Below are 21,146 nucleotides of genomic sequence, written 5' to 3' on the forward strand. Positions count from 1 at the left end.
CTCAAGCATTTTGTTTTCAGGAAGTTGTAGCAAGAGGGGTGAAAAGGGGGACCAAACGAATGGCGAATTTGTGACTTTAGTGTCACCACAGCTATTTGGTTTGTTGATTAGTAGTGTAGTGATTCACATAGCTGGCTCAGCTGTCGCTGTGGGGTAGATTTCTACCCTGTATCTCATTCAAAGTCAGCTGGGATAGGCTTTGACTCACGGCTGACCCGAATGGGGACAAGTGTGATGGAAAATGGACGTATGAATGAAATTGGCCTCGCGCGGGATCGGATATTTTTGGACAAACCGTGTTCAGTGTCCTTGCTTTGACAGCGCAACAACCCCGTGACCAATGGCTTGTCACAGATTGTGTCTTTTTTTTTTTGTCCCCTTGACTTTGACATCTTGGGATTGACGACTTGTACCTTTCAGATCCAGGAATGATCAGACACTGATCTTGAGAGTCAGTGTTGTGCAGTGGACCGTATGGGTCGGAATGGACCACTATACCTCATAAGATAATAAATGATCTGAGGTGACTTAGCATGTCTGAGTAGTTCACCACATGGTTTATACTCCATTCATAGTGTACAAACAGAGGAGGCGCTTGTATATGACTTCTCAACGTCGCTTCATGACTTGGGCTGAATCATTAACTGAAGTTTTGTTTGTCTGTGCGCTCTCTCTGCCTCCCCCGACACTTGTCTGAGACAGGCTGCTGACTAACTTGACACGCTATATCCTCTTGCACACAAAAAAAAACATAATTGGTGATCCAAAAATTAATGCATATTGCTGTCTTTTTACTCCCTTTCCAAATGAAGTCATCTCATTTTTGCTCAGTCAAGTTCAAACGTACCTATCAACAAGCAACTAATTTTCCTTTAAGAGCCCACATTTTTCAAATTCCACACGCTCAGTCCATCACAAAAGACTTTATTGTTAAAACTCCCATAATGTCCTCGTTTTGATGATGTCATCAGGGTTGCTACATCCAGAATACGACAGAAGGAAATGCAGTAACTCTGAAAATTCTTCCTTGGATGATGCATTCGATGTGCAAAATCTGACGCTCGCAAACATGATTATGCAATACAAGTAGCCACTGAGAGAGTTGCCATCTTCCAATTGAAATATTCTAATTGACTTTTATAGATTTTTGTGGCGTGTTGCATTTGCCGTGCAGTCTTCATACGTTGAATTGGCATATTTCATAACCGAGTTGAAGTAATTGTCATTATAATTTTACGCACATTTTAGATTCCATTTGCTTAAAATACACTGTAGTACGTACGAATATTTCTTTGATGGAACTATTTGTTATGACGTCACCTGACTGGCAACAACGTGGAGGAGGAGGAGTGAGCCGGACATGAGAGGTAGATGAGGTCAAGCTCAAACCAGAAGCAATAGTTTTTTGACCAAACAAACAAAGAGACCCATTTTTTGTATAATTTTGTTCTTTCATAAATAGAAAAGACAAAGAAGTCCTTGGCCTGTTTTCGTTCAAGACTCGTCGTTACGCTGGCCTCAAAGGTGTTTTGTCTTTGCTAAATAACACCGACAATATGTACTGTCAACCAAATATTCGGGGGGCGGTATATTTTTTTTGGGGGGGGGTCTTTATGCCAAATATTATTTTTTGTAGGCAAAAAACATTTACAGTTGGCTATAGTTATATCATGCATAAAATTTAGTTGTAGTTTTTTTTCCTAACTTGCTTCCTTTTCCCCCCCCCCACGTCCAGGTGTCAGGGGGCGCGCTCACAGCTGAGTCAAAATTACCACAGACACAAACGTACGCACACGGACAGCCAGGAAGAAGAAGCGCAAATCCTTGCTTTCGAAACGTGCGTCAGTCAGTGCCTGGTTCAAGATCGCTGAGCCGAGTCTCTGCTCCGACTTCGTTAAAGCTCTTCAGTCACATGGAATAAAAGTTGACCATGGAGTGCCTCGTCGTCTGCTTTGCGTTGATTGTCATGAGTGAGTATTGAACATTGAACTTGTCTTTACTGTCATGCCGCACGCTCTGAAGTCTCTCTTTCAGAATTCCCTCGTTACTGTTTTTTCCCCCCCCATAATTGGGCTGCAGCAGAAAGACGAGTCATTAGCAATTATAACGAATCGCATTCCGATTCTGCGTCAGCGCTAAGAAATAGTAGAAATAGCATTTGTGTATCCGCTGTGTAGCAAATAAAATGTGATTTTTAAAAAGTTGGCTGTCGGGGGTAAAACGGGCGTGGTTGTGCTGGTGAACGTTCACATTCTTCAACTATTGTGCCTGTGTGGACCTGTTTGGCTGTTATAGATTCCCTGTCCTCAGGGGGCAAGTTCACATTAATGCACTTCGCTGCGAGATGTGCAATTTCGCTGCTATGTGAAAACGCAATATGCAGTAGGACCTCACTTTTGTTGCCAAGCTTTTTGCCACCATGAGTCAAAGCTGACTGCTTGTGATTAAGCCCCCAAAGAACTCCTTTATTTGAGGCTGGGACATTTTTTTACATCTCAATTTAAGAGGATTTTCATTAAATCATTCGCAGTATATATTCTTCGATTCATTTTCTGTAGAGAGTTGCTTCATTGGCACCGATTAATGCGAATTGCTACCAGTTTCTGTTATAATAATGATGACATAAAATGTACTCAAATGACCAATAATGTTATTCATAATTATTGATATTCAGAGAGAGCGCACAGACAGACAAAACTTCAGTTTAATGATTCAGCCCAAGTCATGAAGCGACGTTGAGAAGTCATATACAAGCGCCTCCTCTGTTTGTACACTATGAATAGAATATAAACCATGTGGTGAACTACTCAGACATGCTAAATCACCTCAGATCATTAATTATCTTATGAGGTAGTGGTCCATTCTGACCCATACGGTATGATATGCAAAGATTCTGGTCACGTTAAGAATCTTGCACAGTAATGAAGAAAAGGGAAAATATCAATATACTGTACAGTACTTTATCCCTATACATGTTTACGATCACTTTGACAACATTCCGAGAAAATCACAATGTTTCATCAATGCTGAACTACTTTTAGGAGAGTACCGCAGGCTATTCATGTGCTCCTAGGGGGCTACCTGGTGCCCGCGGGACGCATGTTGGTCACCACTGACATACGTTTTTGAAATGTGGGAGAAAGTCAGAATACCCGGACAAAATCTATGACCGGGACCCAGTTTCGAACCCAAAATCACAACGCTGTGAGGCGGACATGCTCACTGCTATTCTCGGTTGATGGTACCAGCTAGGGCTGAAACTAGTTATTTTGTCAGTATTTTTTGGGGATCAATTGATGAATCAGATGAAAAGCAAATTTCAATTTCAATCCGTTCATGAGACAAAAACAACACAGTGCGTTAAGCACCACTTGAGTATGCCTACCATTTAGCCAGTAAAAGTATCACAAGGCCGAGGTTTCAGATGATCATTATTTGTGCATGAAAAAGTTAATATTACGATGATGAATTACTTGTTTATTCATGTGCGACTTTCAGCAGCTGACAGAATCGGCCTCTCGCACTCTTTCAACGTGGGCACTGCGGGGGCTAAGATTTTCAGCGGGCCGCCGGTCGAAGAGTTTGGCTACACGGTCCAACAGGCCGCCAACCATGAGGGCAAATGGTAACAATTCATTCACAGGTTTTCCTTCAGACGTCATGACTTCCTCATGCTTTCAGACGTTCCTAAATATGTTATGTACTTGGGAATGTTGAGGATTTATTTAGTCCAGTAAGTGGAAGATTAGTCCTCAGCACACACTGATTCATCATCTGGAGGAGTGTCCTGTTTGCTTTAACCGAGCTTTGAGTGTTTAGCGTCTGAGAAAGCTGACACAAATGCACTTTACTCCACTTTTTTTGGACGAAGTAAGCAAAGTAAATCCATCTGCCCAAAACACCGCGTCAAGCAAGAACGATCTAAATATTGTTGTCTGTATAGGCTTCTGGTTGGTGCTCCTTGGAGTGGTTATACTCAAAACAGGAAGGGGGATTTGTACAAGTGTCCGGTGTCAGGGTCCAGAACAAGCTGCAACAAGCTCAACCTTGAAGGTGAGGCGTGGCTTTTGGCTTTCCACCTTTGAGCCTCACCTCTTGCTGCTCGGAACCATTGCTACCGAATAAAAACGCACTTCATCCTAAAAGCCGCTTTGCAAATATCCCCACAGATTCCATGAATATTCCCGACGTGACCAACGTCAACGTCAACATGTCTCTGGGCATGACCCTGACTCGCATGCCCGCAGTCAACGGTCTGATGGTACGCATCCGTCTTGTCTGTCTATCGCTTCGCAATATTATTAAGGAGGTACATTTACAAAAGAAGTAGTAATGGTGTGTTGGGAGTGCGGAAGCAAAAAGAGGGACAGGAAGGAGACTGAACTTGGTTGATTAAAAGAAAAAATGTTTTTGGTGTCTGATTATCTTCTGGACACCACAGAGGGAAGTGGGTGAGAGGAGGATGTGATGGGGGAAAAATAGCTTGCCCTTTGCGTGAGATAGTTGGGCCCTTTATGAGCAAGCAACAGTGTATAGTGGTAACAATATTTACTGTAGCGTTTGGTTCTTAGTGTTGACAAAAATATAATTTTCATTTTTGTTGCAGCTCCAAAAAAGGAGAGCTGTGGTGTTGCTTTTGAAAACGTATACTTTATTAATGCTTTTCACAGTCTCAACAAATACAGGCACGTCCTTCTCCGTCTCCGCGCCTTCTCTTCTGTCGTTCGACTCGAGAGGCGTTCAAGGACCGCCTCCGAAAACCGTAAATTAACGATAACTTCAATGACACGAAGAAAATTGAAAATAATCCACCAGAACAGAAAATCAAGCTAGGAAATCACAAAATAAATTCGGTCGGTTGTTGTGAACACACAACAAAGGAATAAATAACATAAACAATTCTGAGACAGTCGAGTCTCCTACATTTTTCCCCTCATAGGTGCAGCGGAATTCATTTAGTTTAGTGGTTCACTTCAAAAACTCACCTAGATTCACAGCACACAGAAATTAGTGTTCGGGTTATACTTCCATACTGAATGTTTAATTAATTTGTGTATGATGTAACCTATTTTCATCACATTTTCCATGAAAACAGTTTATTTTCAATGAAGATAAATGAAATAAATTAAAGACAGTTTAAAGTCTAGATATTGTTTAGATGGTAACAGAGTTTGGTCCTCTTTCAAAAAGAAACGCATTTCTATATGATCCTTAAAGTTTTGAACCGTAGTGTATGTAAACCGTACAATGGACCACCGCATACTTCAGGTTCGGTACCCGCAGATTGTTGACTTTTTTTTTTTTTTTTTTAAGTGTATATTTTTTCTTGGGTTTTCTTTGCCTGGCACAAAGCCCAGCGAGATGCCGTGGCAAATACTTTGACGATTTAAACGGCAGAAACCTAGTTGCCTGTTAGTAAATGGAGTGAACGTAAGAAAACCTGACTGTATGTAATAAGTTGTAAAATAACTTGGACGCCGTCCGTAATGGGACGGGAAGCATATTTATCTGACTCGTCTCATACTTGCTTCTTACAGCTCAACAACAAGTTACAGTATGTTGTCAGAACTTTCCAGATATGTTCAACTTGTCTTCCCATCTTGTCTTGCCATGTAGACGTGCGGTCCCCTTTGGGCACAGAAGTGTGGCGATCAAAACTTCTACCCTGGAATCTGCTCAAAACTGAGCCCGCTCTTTCAGCCTCAACCTGCCTTCGCTCCTGCCATCCAGAGTGAGAGCCCCTAAAAAAATTTGATCAACCATACAACTCCACTTGTGATACCGCATATGAATAGCGTCTAATCATCATCGATCTCAGTTGCGCGAGGCTGCTTGCTTTAGAATTTTTGTCCGCCTTCTCTCCAGCTTGTGGAGGCCCGATGGACATTGTCATCGTACTGGACGGCTCCAACAGCATCTACCCCTGGGCTCCAATGAGGGAGTTCATTGAGAAACTCTTACCGTCTCTTGAAATCGGACCCCAAAACACTCAGGTGACGCCCGCCGTCTTATACCCTCCCGTCGTACACGCCATTGCTACAGTTACTGTGTTGCGCTCGATAGATTCCTTCCTCCTCAGTTTAACCCTTTCACGCACCCCGTAACCTGATAAAATGATCAGCTGTCAATCATCATCTCATCCCGCTGTGCGGCCAGGTCAGCGTCATTCAGTATGCCGTCGATCCCAAGATTGAATTCACGCTGAACCAGTACCGAACCAAAGAGGAGTTGCTGAATGCCGCATCCAAACTCACACAAATGCAAGGCTCCTTAACCAATACGTTCCATGCCATTCAGTACGCCAGGTGGGTGTTTCGCAGCGTGACGTCCCTTCTGTGCGCATACGCGCTATGTGAAATGTTTCTACCGCGTATGTGTCTTTGCTCTTGAAGCCAGTGGGGTTTTAATCCGATCTACGGTGCTCGACCGAGCGCTTCCAAGGTGATGGTGGTCGTCACTGACGGCGAATCGCATGACCAAGCCGTCAGAGATACGGTCATCAGTGAATGTGAAAAACAAGGAATCACACGCTTCGGTATTGCTGTGAGTGTTGACCAACCGTGCCATGTTTCCACCCGACCGACGGTATAACCAGACTAACGTCCTGCATCTTGACTAACGCTTGTTACCGAACTTCAAGGTCACATAAACACCCCTTATTACATTCAGTATTTAAGTCGAATTCAGTCCCGTGGGCCCTAATTCAGCTTTGTATATTTATTCCAAGATTCCAACATTATGATTATTCCAATATGTAGTCTAAAACTTAAGATATATGTTCATGTTTTCTTTTTTTTTGTGTGCTTGTGTGTGTTTAAAATCTAAAAACAACTAACAGACATAACCAGTAACTTATTTTCATTGAAATAATTTCTAAAATAAAGGTGGTCTTTTTTTTTTTATTGACATATTTAAATATTAATATTTTAATGGCAAAACTCAGCATTTGTAATATAAATTGTTGATAAAAGAACCATTTCATTTAGGGACCTCACACAGTCACAAAATCTGGTGTGAATTTGAACGCACACTACCCGTGATCTGTTTTTGACGTATTATTATTTAAGCTCCGTAGGTGATCCCAAAAAATGTGAATAATTAGAAGTAATGCGCTACTTTGTAACATGTTAATGGCATCACTGGTAATCTACATGCAAATGTATCCTTGTGGCTTACTAGTTCCTTCTGCACCGAAGCATTATAGCAATCTTTTTTTTTTTTTAACAAAACGGCTCGACTCAGATGAATCTAACCAAACTTGATTTCCTCGCTATGGTCTCAAAAAACATCTTGACTTTCAATGTTGAGGTGACATAATGCTGCACAGCTCCTTCGGAGAGAGCAAAAGGCGGAGTTCTACACTTCTTGAACAGCTAAAATGCCCAGGTGCGACACTTTAAAATGGTAAATGCGTAAAAATAAAAGACAAGGGGACATCGTGTCAGTTTGTGAGGAAAAAAAAAAAATGGAATTGACCATTTTTAGAAATACAAAGTTCCCCTCGACAGCAATGAAATATTACAGTGCAGTATATGTGGATGAGGTGATTCACTTTTGTTCCATACGTGTAAGCTTCTGTTTTTATTTTTTGTCTTTTTTTTTTTTTTTTTTTTTTCCCTTGTGACAGTCAACAGCCTTTTCAATTTGTGTCTTGCTCACACACAGAACTATTTGCTCCCGTTCCTCCCTAGGTGTTGGGTTACTACACCAGAAACAACATCGACACCGAAAACCTCATCAAAGAAATCAAATCCATCGCCAGCACGCCCACGGAAAATTACTTTTTTAACGTGTCGGAAGAAGCGGCTCTGTCCAACATCGCCGGAACGCTGGGCAGCCGCATCTTCAACATCGAAGGTGCGTATTATTTCTTATGTGTTTTTTTTTTTTTTTCCTCAGCACATCACGGGGGATTCTCATCCAAGGCAGGTCTCCACATGTCTGCTCTTCCATTCATTCCTTCCTATTTGTGTTCACTAAAGGCACAGGAAAGGGAGGTGACAATTTCAAGATGGAGATGTCCCAGGTGGGCTTCAGCGCTCACTACTCCAGCAAAAAGGTACATCGATACTTTCATTCAAACAACAATCATCCCAGCACGTCGAAAGCTCTTTGGTGAATTTGCCATTAAAGGACATGCTGATGCTGGGAGCAGTGGGTGCCTATGGTTGGGCTGGGACTGTCGTCCACCAAACGGGCTCAAAAGTGGATGTTCTCCCTGTCTCGGTCTTTGAAGGAACACTTCGAGATCGAAACCACAGCTCCTTACTGGGTATGAACCCTTTCATGCACCCTGTAACCCGATAACGTGAGAAGCTGTCCACTGGAGTAACCGCTGTCCCTCAAAGCGTTCAACATAAGTATTTGATGGCTTTAATTTGTTTTTTGTTTGTTTTTTTTTAGTTGTTTTTTTTTTTTGTCTGCCGTTTTGCAGGTTACTCTGTCTGCATGCTGAGTGATGGCACGACAGAATATTTTGTGGCCGGTGCGCCTCGCTCCAACCACTCCGGACAAGTAATCGTCTACAGCTTCAACGCCCAGAAGCAATTCACTATCATCGATTCGGAAAGAGGAAAGCAGGTAGGACACCCAACCAGATTCCGCACAATGATGCGGATCGATTTGAAGTCAAATGTCAGTGAGCGGCTTTTTTTTTTTTTGTTTTTTGCATTCTAGATTGGAGCTTATTTTGGTGGCGTCCTGTGTTCGCTGGATGTGGACAAAGACGGGGTGACGGACCTGCTGCTGGTTGGCGCGCCCATGTTTATGAGCGAACAGAAGAGAGAGCAAGGCCGTGTTTACCTCTTCACCGTCACCAGGGTAATAATGATCAGCCATTTATCCATTTGCTACTCAATTATGTTGACCCTGTTCAAGGGCTGTTGGAGGTAACTTTTGCATCCTACTTAGATTTTTTTTTAAATGAACAAATGGACCAGGTTATTTGTAGATTAGGTAAGATTTAAAAAAAAAAGTTTTGATGTTAAAATGTCCATAAAATTCCGAGTTTCATATCCTTTTTTTTTTTTACAATAAATAATAACTAATTATTTAATACAAATAAAATGAAACTACTGTATATTACGGTATTATATTATACTAACTTTTGCATCCTAATTTGATTTTTAAATGAACAAATGGACCAGGTTATTTGTAGATCGGGTAAGATTTAAAAAAAAAAGTTTTGATGTTAAAATGTCCATAAAATTCCGAGTTTCATATCCTTTTTTTTTTTTACAATAAATAATAACTAATTATTTAATACAAATAAAATGAAACTACTGTATATTACGGTATTATATTATATATACATCATAATATATATTTGGCTGGCCCTTGGACGGAATCCTTGTACCTCCACAATCATCACTTTTGAGGGGACCCCAACATGGTTTGTTCAACCGTTAACATTGCATCATCCAAGGGAAGCAACCATTTACAACACTTTAGATTGGTCAGTCATTTCGAAAAATAACACCTACACATGTGGACTGACCTGCTAATAGAATTGTGGAAAAAATATATGTAAAAATAGTTTTAAAAAAATAGAAATGTAACCTGGTTTTAGATGCGGGTAAGATTTAAAAAAAAAAGTTAAAATGTCCGTAAAATTATGTGAGTTTCAAATACGTTTTTTTGTTTTTTTTTTAACTGATATTATTTTTTTTACAATAAATCATAACCAATTATTTAATACAAATAAAATGAAACTACTGTAAATATTATTATATTATGTATACATCATAATCTATTTGGCTGGCTTTGGACGGAATCCTTGTACTGTACCTCCACAATCATCACTTTTGAGGGGACCTCAAAATGGTTTGTTCAACCGTTAATATTTATTTTCAGTATTTACAAAACTTTAGATTGGTCAGTCGTTTTGAAAAATAACACCTACACATGTGCACTGACCAGCTAATAGAATTGTGAAAAAAAAATATGTATAAAAATGTAACCTGGTTTTAGATGAGCAGGATAAATATAATTGACAAACTCAATTCCACTGAATTGGGGACATTGTTTAAAATGTACGTAAAAACAGGATCTAATGATTTGCAAATCCTTTTGAAGTTACATTCAATTGGATGCACGACAAAGACAAGATATTGTGTTCAGGAACGCTTCAGATAACCATTGTCCGTTAAAACAGTTTGTTGCTTAATCAACAGATGTAATTTAAAATACTCCCATGCATAGCAAAAGTCATATATAACGTCAACATCCAAAAATGCCGCTGGCTTCTCTGGGCCTGAGCTCATCTGAGATGGATCGATCCCATGTGGAAAAATGTTCTGTGGTCTGACGAGTCCACATCAAACTTAATAGTCCAAAGAACTTTTTTGACTCATTTTCCCCTTTAAGTCAACACCTTTTGAAAGTAAGACGTACCGATATGACCTCGCCGTGAAGTGAAAGGGCGCTTACCTGATCAGCCAAACATCAAAATTAATCAGCCACCCAAAGATCCGTGTTATTCTCTATGTTCCGATCTGAAGGGTATCCTGAATGAGCAAGGATTCCTCAAAGGCTCCCCTCCGACTGAGAACGCCCGTTTCGGGATGGCCATGTCGGCAATACCCGACCTGGACCTTGACGGTTACAATGACGTTGTCGTCGGAGCGCCTTTAGACGGTTCTGTGGTCTGACGAGTCCACATCAAGAACTTTTTTGACTCATTTTCCCCTCTGAAGGGTATCCTGAATGAGCAAGGATTCCTCAAAGGCTCCCCTCCGACTGAGAACGCCCGTTTCGGGATGGCCATGTCGGCAATACCCGACCTGGACCTTGACGGTTACAATGACGTCGTCGTCGGAGCGCCTTTAGACGACAAAGGAAGAGGCGTCATTTATATCTACAATGGGAGGAAGAAGACTCTAGACAAGCAGTTCTCACAGGTACAGACATGTTCTCTGCGGATGTCGTGGTCTTGAACTCATGGATACAAATTCCATACATGACTGGTTGTTTCTTCTTTTTTTTTCCAGAAAATACTCGGTTCAAAAATGGATCCTCGGTTCAAGTTTTTTGGGAGGTCCCTGGATAGCTACAAGGACTTGAATGATGACACTCTCACTGATATCTCAGTGGGGGCGTATGGAAAAGTGGTCCAGCTCTGGTGAGACAAAATTAAGAACTTGTCTAAACCGATTTAAACAAACATTTTCAAGTTCTCCTTACACATTAATTCAAGACTTGAAATTGTCCATTTGTGTGAATGGGAGTCTGAATATTTCTTTCTCGATGTTTCGCAATTGAATGGTGACCAGTGATTTAAACGAACATTTTCAAGTTCTCCTCACACGTTTCAAACGTTAGGCACATTAATTAAAGACTTGAAATTGTCCATTTGTGTGAATGCGAGTCTGAATACTTCTTTCTCGATGTTTCGCAATTGAATGGTGACCAGTCCAGGCTGGAAAGTCAGCTAGCCAGATCACTCTGTGCAGAAAATAGATGAATGGATGGAGCCGATGCTTTATTGATTATCCCGCAGGTCCCGAGGTGTGGCCACACTCTCAGCCACTGCTTCCTTTAAACCCGAGAAGATCAACATTTTAAGCAAATCTTGCGACGTCGGTGGACGCAAGATGTCGTGTTTCACCACCAGCCTCTGTTTCAGCCCGACCTTCAGGCCCAAAAATCCAGTCGGACCCATTGGTAAATCCAATGTAACTTTGCAGTTACATTGATCACACTCTTCACTCTCCAACTAAACATGAAAGACTGAAACTAAGGTGTGTTCTCCTTTTCTAGACGTCACCTACACATTGACACTCGATGCCGATTTGCAGGCTTCTCGTGTCACCTCGAGAGGACTTTTCATGAAAAATAATGAGCGTTTGCTTTCGGAGAATGCCAAGATCTCATCTAAAATGCAGTGTCAAGACTTCCAAGTCTACGTACAGGTAGTGGCTGATTCATTCATCGAGTGTCTAGTACTGCTCATGCTTTTGAAAGTCGCAGGGAGCCGGAGCCTGTTCCAAAGCTGACTATGGGCTAAGGGCAGATGACACAGGGGGCACATATCGAAACAGACATCCAAATACACTCATGAAAATTTCCATCACCAAATGGGAACTAAACCCACACCTGTACTCAATGGCAGCAAATGTAATGGTGGCCCGAGACTTGTGCAAAGGAATAAATAATTCGATGTGTAACATTTCCAACCAGAGATATGTGGTGGACTGACTGCCACTTCAATTGTCTCTGTGCTTTTGTGTTGCTGTTTGGAAATGATGACCGGGTACGTTTGTTTTGCCATCAGGAGACGCCCGATTTTGTCAATTCAGTCAGTTTGAAAGTGGAAATCGAACAGCAGAACGCCGACGCTAACCCGGTTCTTGACGTCTTCTCTCTAACCGCCTGGGAGTTCTTCGTAAGTTGCCTTCCATTTTTATTTTTATTATTATTTTATTTTTTGTTTTTGCTTTGAGGCTCCAGAGTTAATAGCTATTTTGCAGACACTTGTTTAAGATGACATAACCTGATTATTACTGTCTTCAAGCGCCTGCGTGAGTCACATAAGTGCCCACTTTTTGCAACAAGTTCAGTTTTGCAATGCAGGAAATTAATGTTTCACGCTAGCTATGAGCTTTGAAAACCTCAAATTCGATTGGTTTTGTGCTCACTTAAAAGAGGCCCAGATTTCCCCGCAGATTAAATTGTGAATAAATTATAATCAGACCATTCTTATTTCAGTTTATAAAATGTAATCTGATGGTGTACAGTGAGATTATTATTATTATTATTATTATTATTACATATATTTTTTGGTGCCTTGGCTCAATAAAGGTTGGGAAGCGGTGTATGAATGAGAGAGAGATAATATTTGAGTGACAAAGTAGACGATGCGTGGCTGCGTTTTGCCGTGTTTCAGATCCCCTTCACGAAAGACTGCGGCTCAGATGAGGTGTGCGTCAGTGACCTGGTGCTGAGTGTGACGACGGACACAAAGGGGTCAAGGTGAGAGTGACTTATTGTATAGTATGGTGTGCGTTTGTCTTCTCAGATCAGCTTCACAATCCCAATGACCTGTCTCGGTTTTAACCCTTTCACGCACAAATAATGATCGCCCTGTCACCTGATAACCCGATAAGCTGTCCACTGTAGTCGCCGCTGTCCCTGAAAAGGGTTAAACTCACAAGGAGTAAATGTCTGAGAATGTTTTGTGTCAATGTTTAACTCTGACTGATGCTTAATACTTAACCCCTGAAGCCACAACCTGCCAAGGCTTTGTCTATTTCATGTTATGTTTAGTTGGTATTTATAGTCAAAGCATCCACATTTTTGTGAGCTGAAAAACACAGTCACCTTTTTAAAATACTATTATTATTATTATTATTGTTTTGTTTTGTTTTTTTTTTTATGTTGGTATTTTTGTGGGTGTATAACATTGCTTAAAAACTCAATCAAGGCCCGAAATAGTTTGTCGGTTCTAATTTTGACCAGTTTATGGCTTGTTCTACAGCTCAGCCCCTTTTCTGGTCAGCCCCAATAAGCGGGAACTGTCATTCGAGGTCACGGTGAAGAACAAAAAAGAAAATGCTTACAACACGCAAGTGTTGGTCACATATTCGGGCAACCTCTTCTACTCCTCTGTATTTCCTCCTGTAAGTAGTATCTTTTTGTCTGCATTTTTCATTATAATAATAATGATAATAATAATAATAATAATAATCAGTTGAGAAATGTGGCAGTGCAATTATCCTACGGACTGAATTTTTTACAGACAGAAGGAGTCAAATGCACCTCAACACAAGAGCAAACTGTCGCTTGTCAAGTGGGATACCCGGCTTTGAAAAAAGACCAAATGGTGAGTGCCAGAAAACTTTTTTTTTTTAAATTTCTTTTCTCTTTCACGTGCTCTTGTTTGCTCAAATTGGTGTCATTTCTGCCTAGATGAAATTTCAGATCAATTTCGATTACAACCTCAACCATCCGCTGAATCGGGCAAAGGTCAAGTTTGAGGCTAAAAGGTGAACATCCGGCGATAATGCCGAGCAAAAATATGGCTCGGTTTTTATTTGGCTATGGATCAATGTTTCTATGTTGTGTTCTTTGCTGCTTTGCAGTGACAGTAAAGAGCAGGTTCCCGCAGACAACCAAGTGGATGTGTCCATTCCTCTTCAATACGATGCAGGAATTGTTTTATCCAGGTGATTTATTATTATTATTATTATTATTTTAATTAATAGAAATCTGCAAGCTTCAGAATTCGCGATCATTAGGCCGTAAAATAATTGACCAATACCAGTCAAGTCCAATCGGTTGTTTGAATAACAAGGTAGGTACTCTTGGTCAGGATCAGGAAGTCAGACAGATGGCCACTTTGGAAATGACTTGAATCATACTGTATAGCATATGATGTAATTCCATGTCTTAATGTCCAGCAAGTCCATTTGACATTTACAAAAGGCACTTCCTGTTTTATTCCTTGCAGGAAGTCAAACATCAACTTCTATGTAGCAAATTCAACCACTGCACCGGAAACAACAGTGAAAACTTTGGATGACATCGGACCCGAGTTTAACTTCACTGTGAAGGTACAATAAACACGACTACAATATTTCTTGTCCATTCGCGCATCCCGAACATGACTCCTTCCCGGCCTCACACGACTTGAACTTGTTTCATTTCAAAAGGTTTCAACAGGAAACTTCCCAGTCAGCCTCCTCTATCTGACCATCTCCCTGCCAATCAGCACCAAGGGAGGAAACCCCCTCCTCTACCTTACCGGTGTGGACACGCAAGTTGTGAGTCATCAAATCAATCTATTTTGACTTCTTACATGATCTCCGATGAAGATCAAAAGTATGTTGCATTCAAAACTATTCCGACACGTACAATGTATCCAAAAGGTCTCTTAAGGAAAACCCCACCTCTGGTCACTTCGTCCTTCGTGGCGTTATTTGATATCCAAAACAAATGTATCACACATTGGTAACATGTGGCTAATTGTTTTCCATGCGCAGGGCGGTTCTGTCAGCTGTGATACCAAAGGCCTGGTGGACCCACTGAGAATCGGCGTCAAGGACCACCAAGCCTCCTTCACTGAGGAGAGTCTCCGAGGCATTGAGAAGCTGGTTGGTCACCGCACAGAACTTCAGAATTTAATTCTTGGAATGCCGTTAGTCTGCAGTCGCTTAGTATTGGCCTGTTTCAATTCCAGGATTGCGAGAGTGCAAAGTGCGAGCGGATCAAATGCCTCCTCAAAGACGCTGATGTCACCAGCGACTACTATGTGAAAGTTAAAACAAGGATTTGGAGCGGGACATTTATTACGGTATTCGCGATAATGACCTCATGTTGTACCACGTTACGTCACGGGCGGTCATTTTAAAGCTCCCCTGTATGTGCCTTTTGTCAGGCGGCCTATCAAACCACCGAGCTGACCTCCACTGTGGAAATCGAGAGCTCCAACCCCGATTTATTCATTCTCCGCTTCAAAGAGCTGCCGGTAAAGTCACGTTGCATAATGTTCATGAATTCAAGAGCGACATCATGTCCGAGAAGACTTTTTGACTGGATTTGTTTTCAGGTGGTGGTCACAGTGAGTAAACCAGGAGCGACGGGCGACGTTCCGGTGGGAGTGATTGTTGGCAGCGTGATCGGTGGACTGGTGCTATTGGGCCTGGCTGTTGCTCTCCTGTGGAAGGTCAGCTCATCTCTATATTTCATCAAATCTCGGGCTAGTTACATAGCTCACATAGCAATTTTGCCACTCGCATTGTTTGGTTAGTTGGTTGGTTGAGTAGTTAGGTGATTAGGAAGTTAGGTAGTTGGTCTGTTTGTTTGCTTGTTAGGTAGTTAGGTGGTTGGTTGGTCGGTTGGTTGATCAGTTAGGGCACCAGGGGTGTCAAACTCATTTATGGCGCGGGCGACATTTTAGTTCCCGTTTCACTTGGAGGGCCGTTATGACTGAAACCATATAAAGAAGTCAAGAATAACTGTTGATGCAACTATTGTTTAACTTAGTATCGTGAGGCGTTTGGTAACAAGAAATCCTTAGAATATATCTTTTATTCATTACATAGGAGAATTTAAAAATTTGGCAGACATTTTAGAAAGGATCATGGAAGTTGACATGTTTGAGCTGCTTTTGCGGGCCACATAAAATGATGTGGCGGGCCAGATCTGGCCCCCGGGCCTTGAGTTTGACACCTGTGAGTTAGGCAATTTGTTCATTAAACAGCCAGTACATTACTTAGTCAATCAGCCAGTCGTCAGTCACTCTCTCATTCAGTTTGTTAGATAGAAACAGTTAGTAGATTGATTGGTCAGTTAGTTAGCCCATCAGTTAATTAGTGAGATTGTTTAGTTTGTCTCCAAGCTTGCCGTTTGTCTGGGTGACGACTTGTTTGGTTGGTCAGTTTTGTATTTGGTTAATTGCATAGTTACATGGTTAGTTGGTTAGTTAGTTTGTAATTTAGTCAGTTAGCCAGGCAGTCAGTCAGTGACTCAGTCAGGTTGAATAATTAGTCACTAGATTCCCCATGCAAACATTTGCAGCGACCACATCACACCGATTGTGACATATCGACAAGTTTTTTCCACCTGGACGCTGAGGGCCATTCTCAAATTTTGACGTGGCTCCTTCAACTCTCTGAATTCAACGTGTACATTTTTTCCCCCCACTAGTTTGGATTTTTCAAAAGGAAATACCAGAAGCTGCAAAAAGATGCCGATGCGCAGAGCCACGCCTACGAGGATGGCGTGTTGTGAGATACCACCACGTCAAGTTGCACCTTCCTACTCCACTGGCTAGTCATCCAGCGTGCTCACTGGTACTTCTCAAGCGCACTGACCAACCGAAGCTCTCTCCCTCTCCCTCTCCCTCTCCCTGTTCCTGTTTGGTCCTTTTGCACAGTTAGTTGGATTTGTTCAGAGACTTCTTGAACCTTTGAACAAACGTAATTTTATCTGGGGGGGAAAAAAAAAAACGCAATGAGGTCATTCCGTATTGTACATCACCATCAACATGGATACTGTAGTCGAGCTCTTTTTTTTTCTACTTAGGCTCATTTGAGCACACAGTAAGTGGTGCTCTGGGTGCTTAAACTACTGGCATGGGTAATAGATCCTCAGGGCTTTTTCTTGCTTTCGGAATACTTGAATTGTGGTGGCGTAGCATGGTGGATTACTGTTTAGCACATCCGCCTCCCAGTCCTGAGGGTTAGTTTTGATTCTCTGCCCCGGTTTTCAGGTTGTCCCACACGCCAAAAGAATGCATGTGAGATTTATTGAAAATATGACATTTTCCAGAGGGGTGAATGTAAGTTTGAATGGAGGAAATTGCCTCCTTCCCAAGGACAATTCGGAGTGTCCAATTAACCTAGCATACATGTTTTGGGAAGGTGGGAGGAAACCAGAGAAAACCCACACAGGCACGGGGAGAACATGCTAACTCCACATAGGAAAGGGCCTGGAATCGAACCCTGCACCTTTTACACTGTGAGACAGACGTGCTAACCAGTCTACAACCGTGCCGCCCAGAATCAGTAATGAAAAAGCAAAATAGAACAAAACGCAAAATGTGCGTGTTTCTTTCAACAGTTGTATGTATTTTTGTATTTTTATCGTGTGTATATATACTGTAAAATGAAATGATGGTTAAGGTTTTATATTTGAATGGTTTCAAAGGTTGCGTCTGTGAGTAATATTTTTTGTATTTATGTGTTTATTTGGTGGGCTTCAAAACCGGATGTTGTTTAATAGGCACTAAGCGACGGTGCAATACTTCCAACACTATCAAATGAGAAAATGACCAAGTCAAAATGATTTGAACCGAACGTTTGTCGCAAACTAAAACTGGTTTCTCACAAGAGAGCAGCATATTTGCACTGGCACACTTTTACCACAAGAGGGCAGCAAGATCTAAATTACTGATTGACTTTCTTCAGCATTACTCCGTGGATCAGTTTATGACTTTTTTTGTGATTATATTGAATTACCTTATTAAAGATAAATGAAAGTCGCAAATAACCTTCATTGGTTTGTAATAAAGTGTACAGTACGGGTTGCTTTTGCCCAATGATTCAATTTTGACTGTCGACGTTTTGGGATACAGAAGATTGGGCTTCAAATGCTCTTCGAATGTGTGTTTTTAATCTATGGTTCGATGGACAATTTTGTTGTATTGTGGATATTTTAAGGAATCCGTTTCTACACTACAGTTCTGTAAATGTGGACGTAGATGATTACAAAATCAAAAGAGAGAGAGAGGAAGACTCATGACAGGTACAGTCACGATAGTACAATTCCAAATGTAAATCTGAAATAATTCACGTCATTAGTTGACCTTTGATTGCACTTTGTCTTGATTTTTTTTAGTGTCGGGTGTTTTTACTTTGTGGTGTGAGATGCCTTTGAATGTTTTCCAGACGGTTTAATTTGGATTTAATCTCGAGTGCGCCATGAATCTTATTAATGGTCGCCGGCAAGTCACACAGTATTTCTTTTTTTTTGTTGTTGTACAAGCAAGCGCCAGATAAGTGAATAAATGTCCCCCACTTGGCATCAACAAAGTCCTGCTCATAATTGTCCGCATTTGATTGGCACAGTCGGGGGGGGGGGGGTCGTGCATTTACAAGTTAGCTAATGTGGTTGTTAAACGACACTCTTATCATCCTGAGAGCTGTTCAGAATTTTACTTTACAATCTGGGTATAATAGTGCTGCAAACTACACCCGCGGTTAATAAGCATGTGGCTAAATGAATGCCTGTCGTGGCAATCAAAAACGAGCATTAATTATCTTGTAGTTTCCTTCCAAATAACCCTTGTTGCAGCTTTTCTCATCTGGAGGCCAAATGTTGCTCACATGGATGATGAGCATCACACACACGCACGCACGCACGCACGCACACACACACACACACACACACACACACACACACACACACACACACACACACACACACACACACACACACGCCTGCTTGGATCACCGGAACACTCAGAGCAGGGGTCCCCAACCTTTTTTGCCCCACGGACCGGTTTATGTCAGACAATATTTTCAGGGACCGGCATTTAAGGTGTGGCGGAAATAATACAACAAAATAATATGGTATGAGCTGCATGGAAACTGTGGTGTTTTCGAAATATCATAATAAACACAAGGAGCATCTAATCTGGCGGCAACACTCTCTCTGATCGCTATGGTAATGTTTAATGCCTTCAAAATACGATACAACGCAAATTCAAAGTGCATGAAAATGACGACTCACCACAGCCCCGAGCTTGATTTTCTGCAAGCAGACAGTCCCATCTCGGGGTAATAGGAGACAATGACACCTCAAGTGGGTGGTTTATGTCCAGTCTACTTCGTAATTTTGTTTTAGTCGCTGTTGCTGCAGAAAACCCCCGCCTCACACAGGTAGCATGTCGGAAATAGCAACAGTGCTACTGTGGCGATCTCAGAATATTCAGCCATAACTTTAATCCAGTTGTCTCGAACGTACTTTTAAGGCCGCCGTCATTTGTCCGAAATAAATAAAACGGAATTAAGGCAAGTTCTTTCTGTGCGGCCCGGTACCAAATGCCCTGCGGACCGGTACCGGTCCGCGGACCGGCGGTTGGGGACCCCTGACTCAGAGGAATGACTATGCCATGTACACTTGAAAAAGTCAAACATGGCACCGATATTGATACGGTTGCCCTGCATTTAGCATTCAGAGAGACAACTGTGCAGATTTACAAATCAGATGAATATTTGTATCCATCTGAGGTTTATTTTACAGTATGTTGATGAAGAATAATGCATCATAGGAAGGTCACATGAATTCTAATCACTGATTTTTATGGTTTATTGAATTATGGAATAATCGTGGATTTGGGTTGAGAATGAATTCCAGTTTTGGTCTTAATTTTATGGTTCTGAGGTGCATTTAATATATATTTGCATCCCAATAAATCCTTTAAGTATGATATCATTGTCTTATACAATATTCATCATTGTCATATTTCTTAAATCCAGCGTCACCAGAGCTGCTTCTTGGGTACTGACCATTTTGATACACACTTCTGAAATAACAAAATAAATTTAAAAAAATACTGAAATAACCCTCAACAATTATAAAGGTTCATCAGGGGTTCTATGTATTGCAGTTCAATGGTTCTGTTTCGCAACATTGTCCAGAATTGAGGTTCTTTGGGGGTTCATTGCTGATCCTTCACAAAGGTAATCATTTTATGATTTTATATGACTATGGAGTTCTTTAGGTAATATATTTGTTAGATTATATCTAAAAACCGTTTAGTGCTATTTGGATAATGGTTTGTTATACCTAGAACCACTAAGAGTGGGTGCTAAAGAACCACATGTGTACTATGTAGTGCCTTTATGTTTGTGAAATATGTTATTCTTGATAATTAACCCCTTGACACTGATCACGCAAATATGATTTCACGAGGTAAGCAAGCATAGATAGATATTCTAAGCAAAAGTTTGTTTCTTAAATCTCTTTTTCAAATCACCGTCCCCATTCCTAGGAAATTACAATGTCCCCTCACTGATTTGCTATTTTTAGAACAGGCCCGATGGCTACTCGTGTGGCCCTTGGCGGGGGCCATATTTGGGGACCCCAGGCTGACTTGAACTGACTAGATCTTGTCCGCAAGAAAAGCCTCATGAAGTCATGCACAGCACCATTTTTTTTGTGTAATGAATGACGCAATATGAATGAATGTACTATTTTTGACAACCCGTTTGTGGCGCTAATGCGTGTGCGACGGCAGGATGTATTGAGGAAGAAGGGATCACCGAGGGGGAAGAGGTGGAGCAGGCGGTGACACGGTGGTTGTCTGGCCGCCAGATCGTCACCCCTCGTCGGTGTCTGCTTGGGGGAAGAAAAAAAAAAAAAAAAAGAGTCGCTCCTCTTCCACTGTGACCAGACTCCTGCTGAAGAGGTCGCACAAGGACTTTGTGAAAAGTCCAAACTTTGCTCCGCTATGTGTGTGCATGCACGTGTACGAGCGTGCGTAAGTGTGTGAGCTCCATTCAGTGAAACGTAACACCTTGCCGCTCTGTCTGAAGCCCCCTTCGGAAACAGGTTTGATTATATTTAAAAGCTTGACCCGGGAGAGAAACCCAAACAACTGTCTGTGCTAATATTAGACGCAAGCGCGCCTGTAGGTGGGGGGG

At 41.5% G+C, this 21,146-nt stretch overlaps 1 protein-coding gene across 1 annotated transcript; it reads left to right on the forward strand.

Annotated features, from left to right (window-relative positions):
• Nucleotides 1–1,402: 1,402 nt before the first annotated feature.
• Nucleotides 1,403–18,530, forward strand: itga2.2 (integrin, alpha 2 (CD49B, alpha 2 subunit of VLA-2 receptor), tandem duplicate 2). Its single transcript, XM_019887804.1, has 31 exons — nt 1,403–1,524; nt 1,736–1,970; nt 3,499–3,625; nt 3,944–4,053; nt 4,170–4,261; nt 5,617–5,731; nt 5,866–5,993; nt 6,157–6,305; nt 6,393–6,543; nt 7,692–7,857; nt 7,983–8,059; nt 8,134–8,272; nt 8,435–8,580; nt 8,677–8,820; nt 10,695–10,898; nt 10,989–11,119; nt 11,498–11,661; nt 11,758–11,909; nt 12,272–12,382; nt 12,884–12,969; nt 13,475–13,616; nt 13,736–13,819; nt 13,906–13,982; nt 14,079–14,162; nt 14,447–14,549; nt 14,649–14,759; nt 14,979–15,089; nt 15,176–15,289; nt 15,374–15,463; nt 15,545–15,661; nt 16,645–18,530. The coding sequence occupies exons 2-31, from the start codon at nt 1,931–1,933 to the stop codon at nt 16,726–16,728; spliced, it is 3,549 nt and encodes a 1,182-aa protein (XP_019743363.1). The 5' UTR covers nt 1,403–1,524; nt 1,736–1,930; the 3' UTR covers nt 16,729–18,530.
• The last annotated feature ends 2,616 nt before the right edge of the window (nt 18,531–21,146 follow it).

Source organism: Hippocampus comes, unplaced genomic scaffold (genome assembly GCF_001891065.2).
Source record: "Hippocampus comes isolate QL1 unplaced genomic scaffold, H_comes_QL1_v1.1 scaffold155, whole genome shotgun sequence".
NCBI lineage: Eukaryota > Metazoa > Chordata > Actinopteri > Syngnathiformes > Syngnathidae > Hippocampus > Hippocampus comes.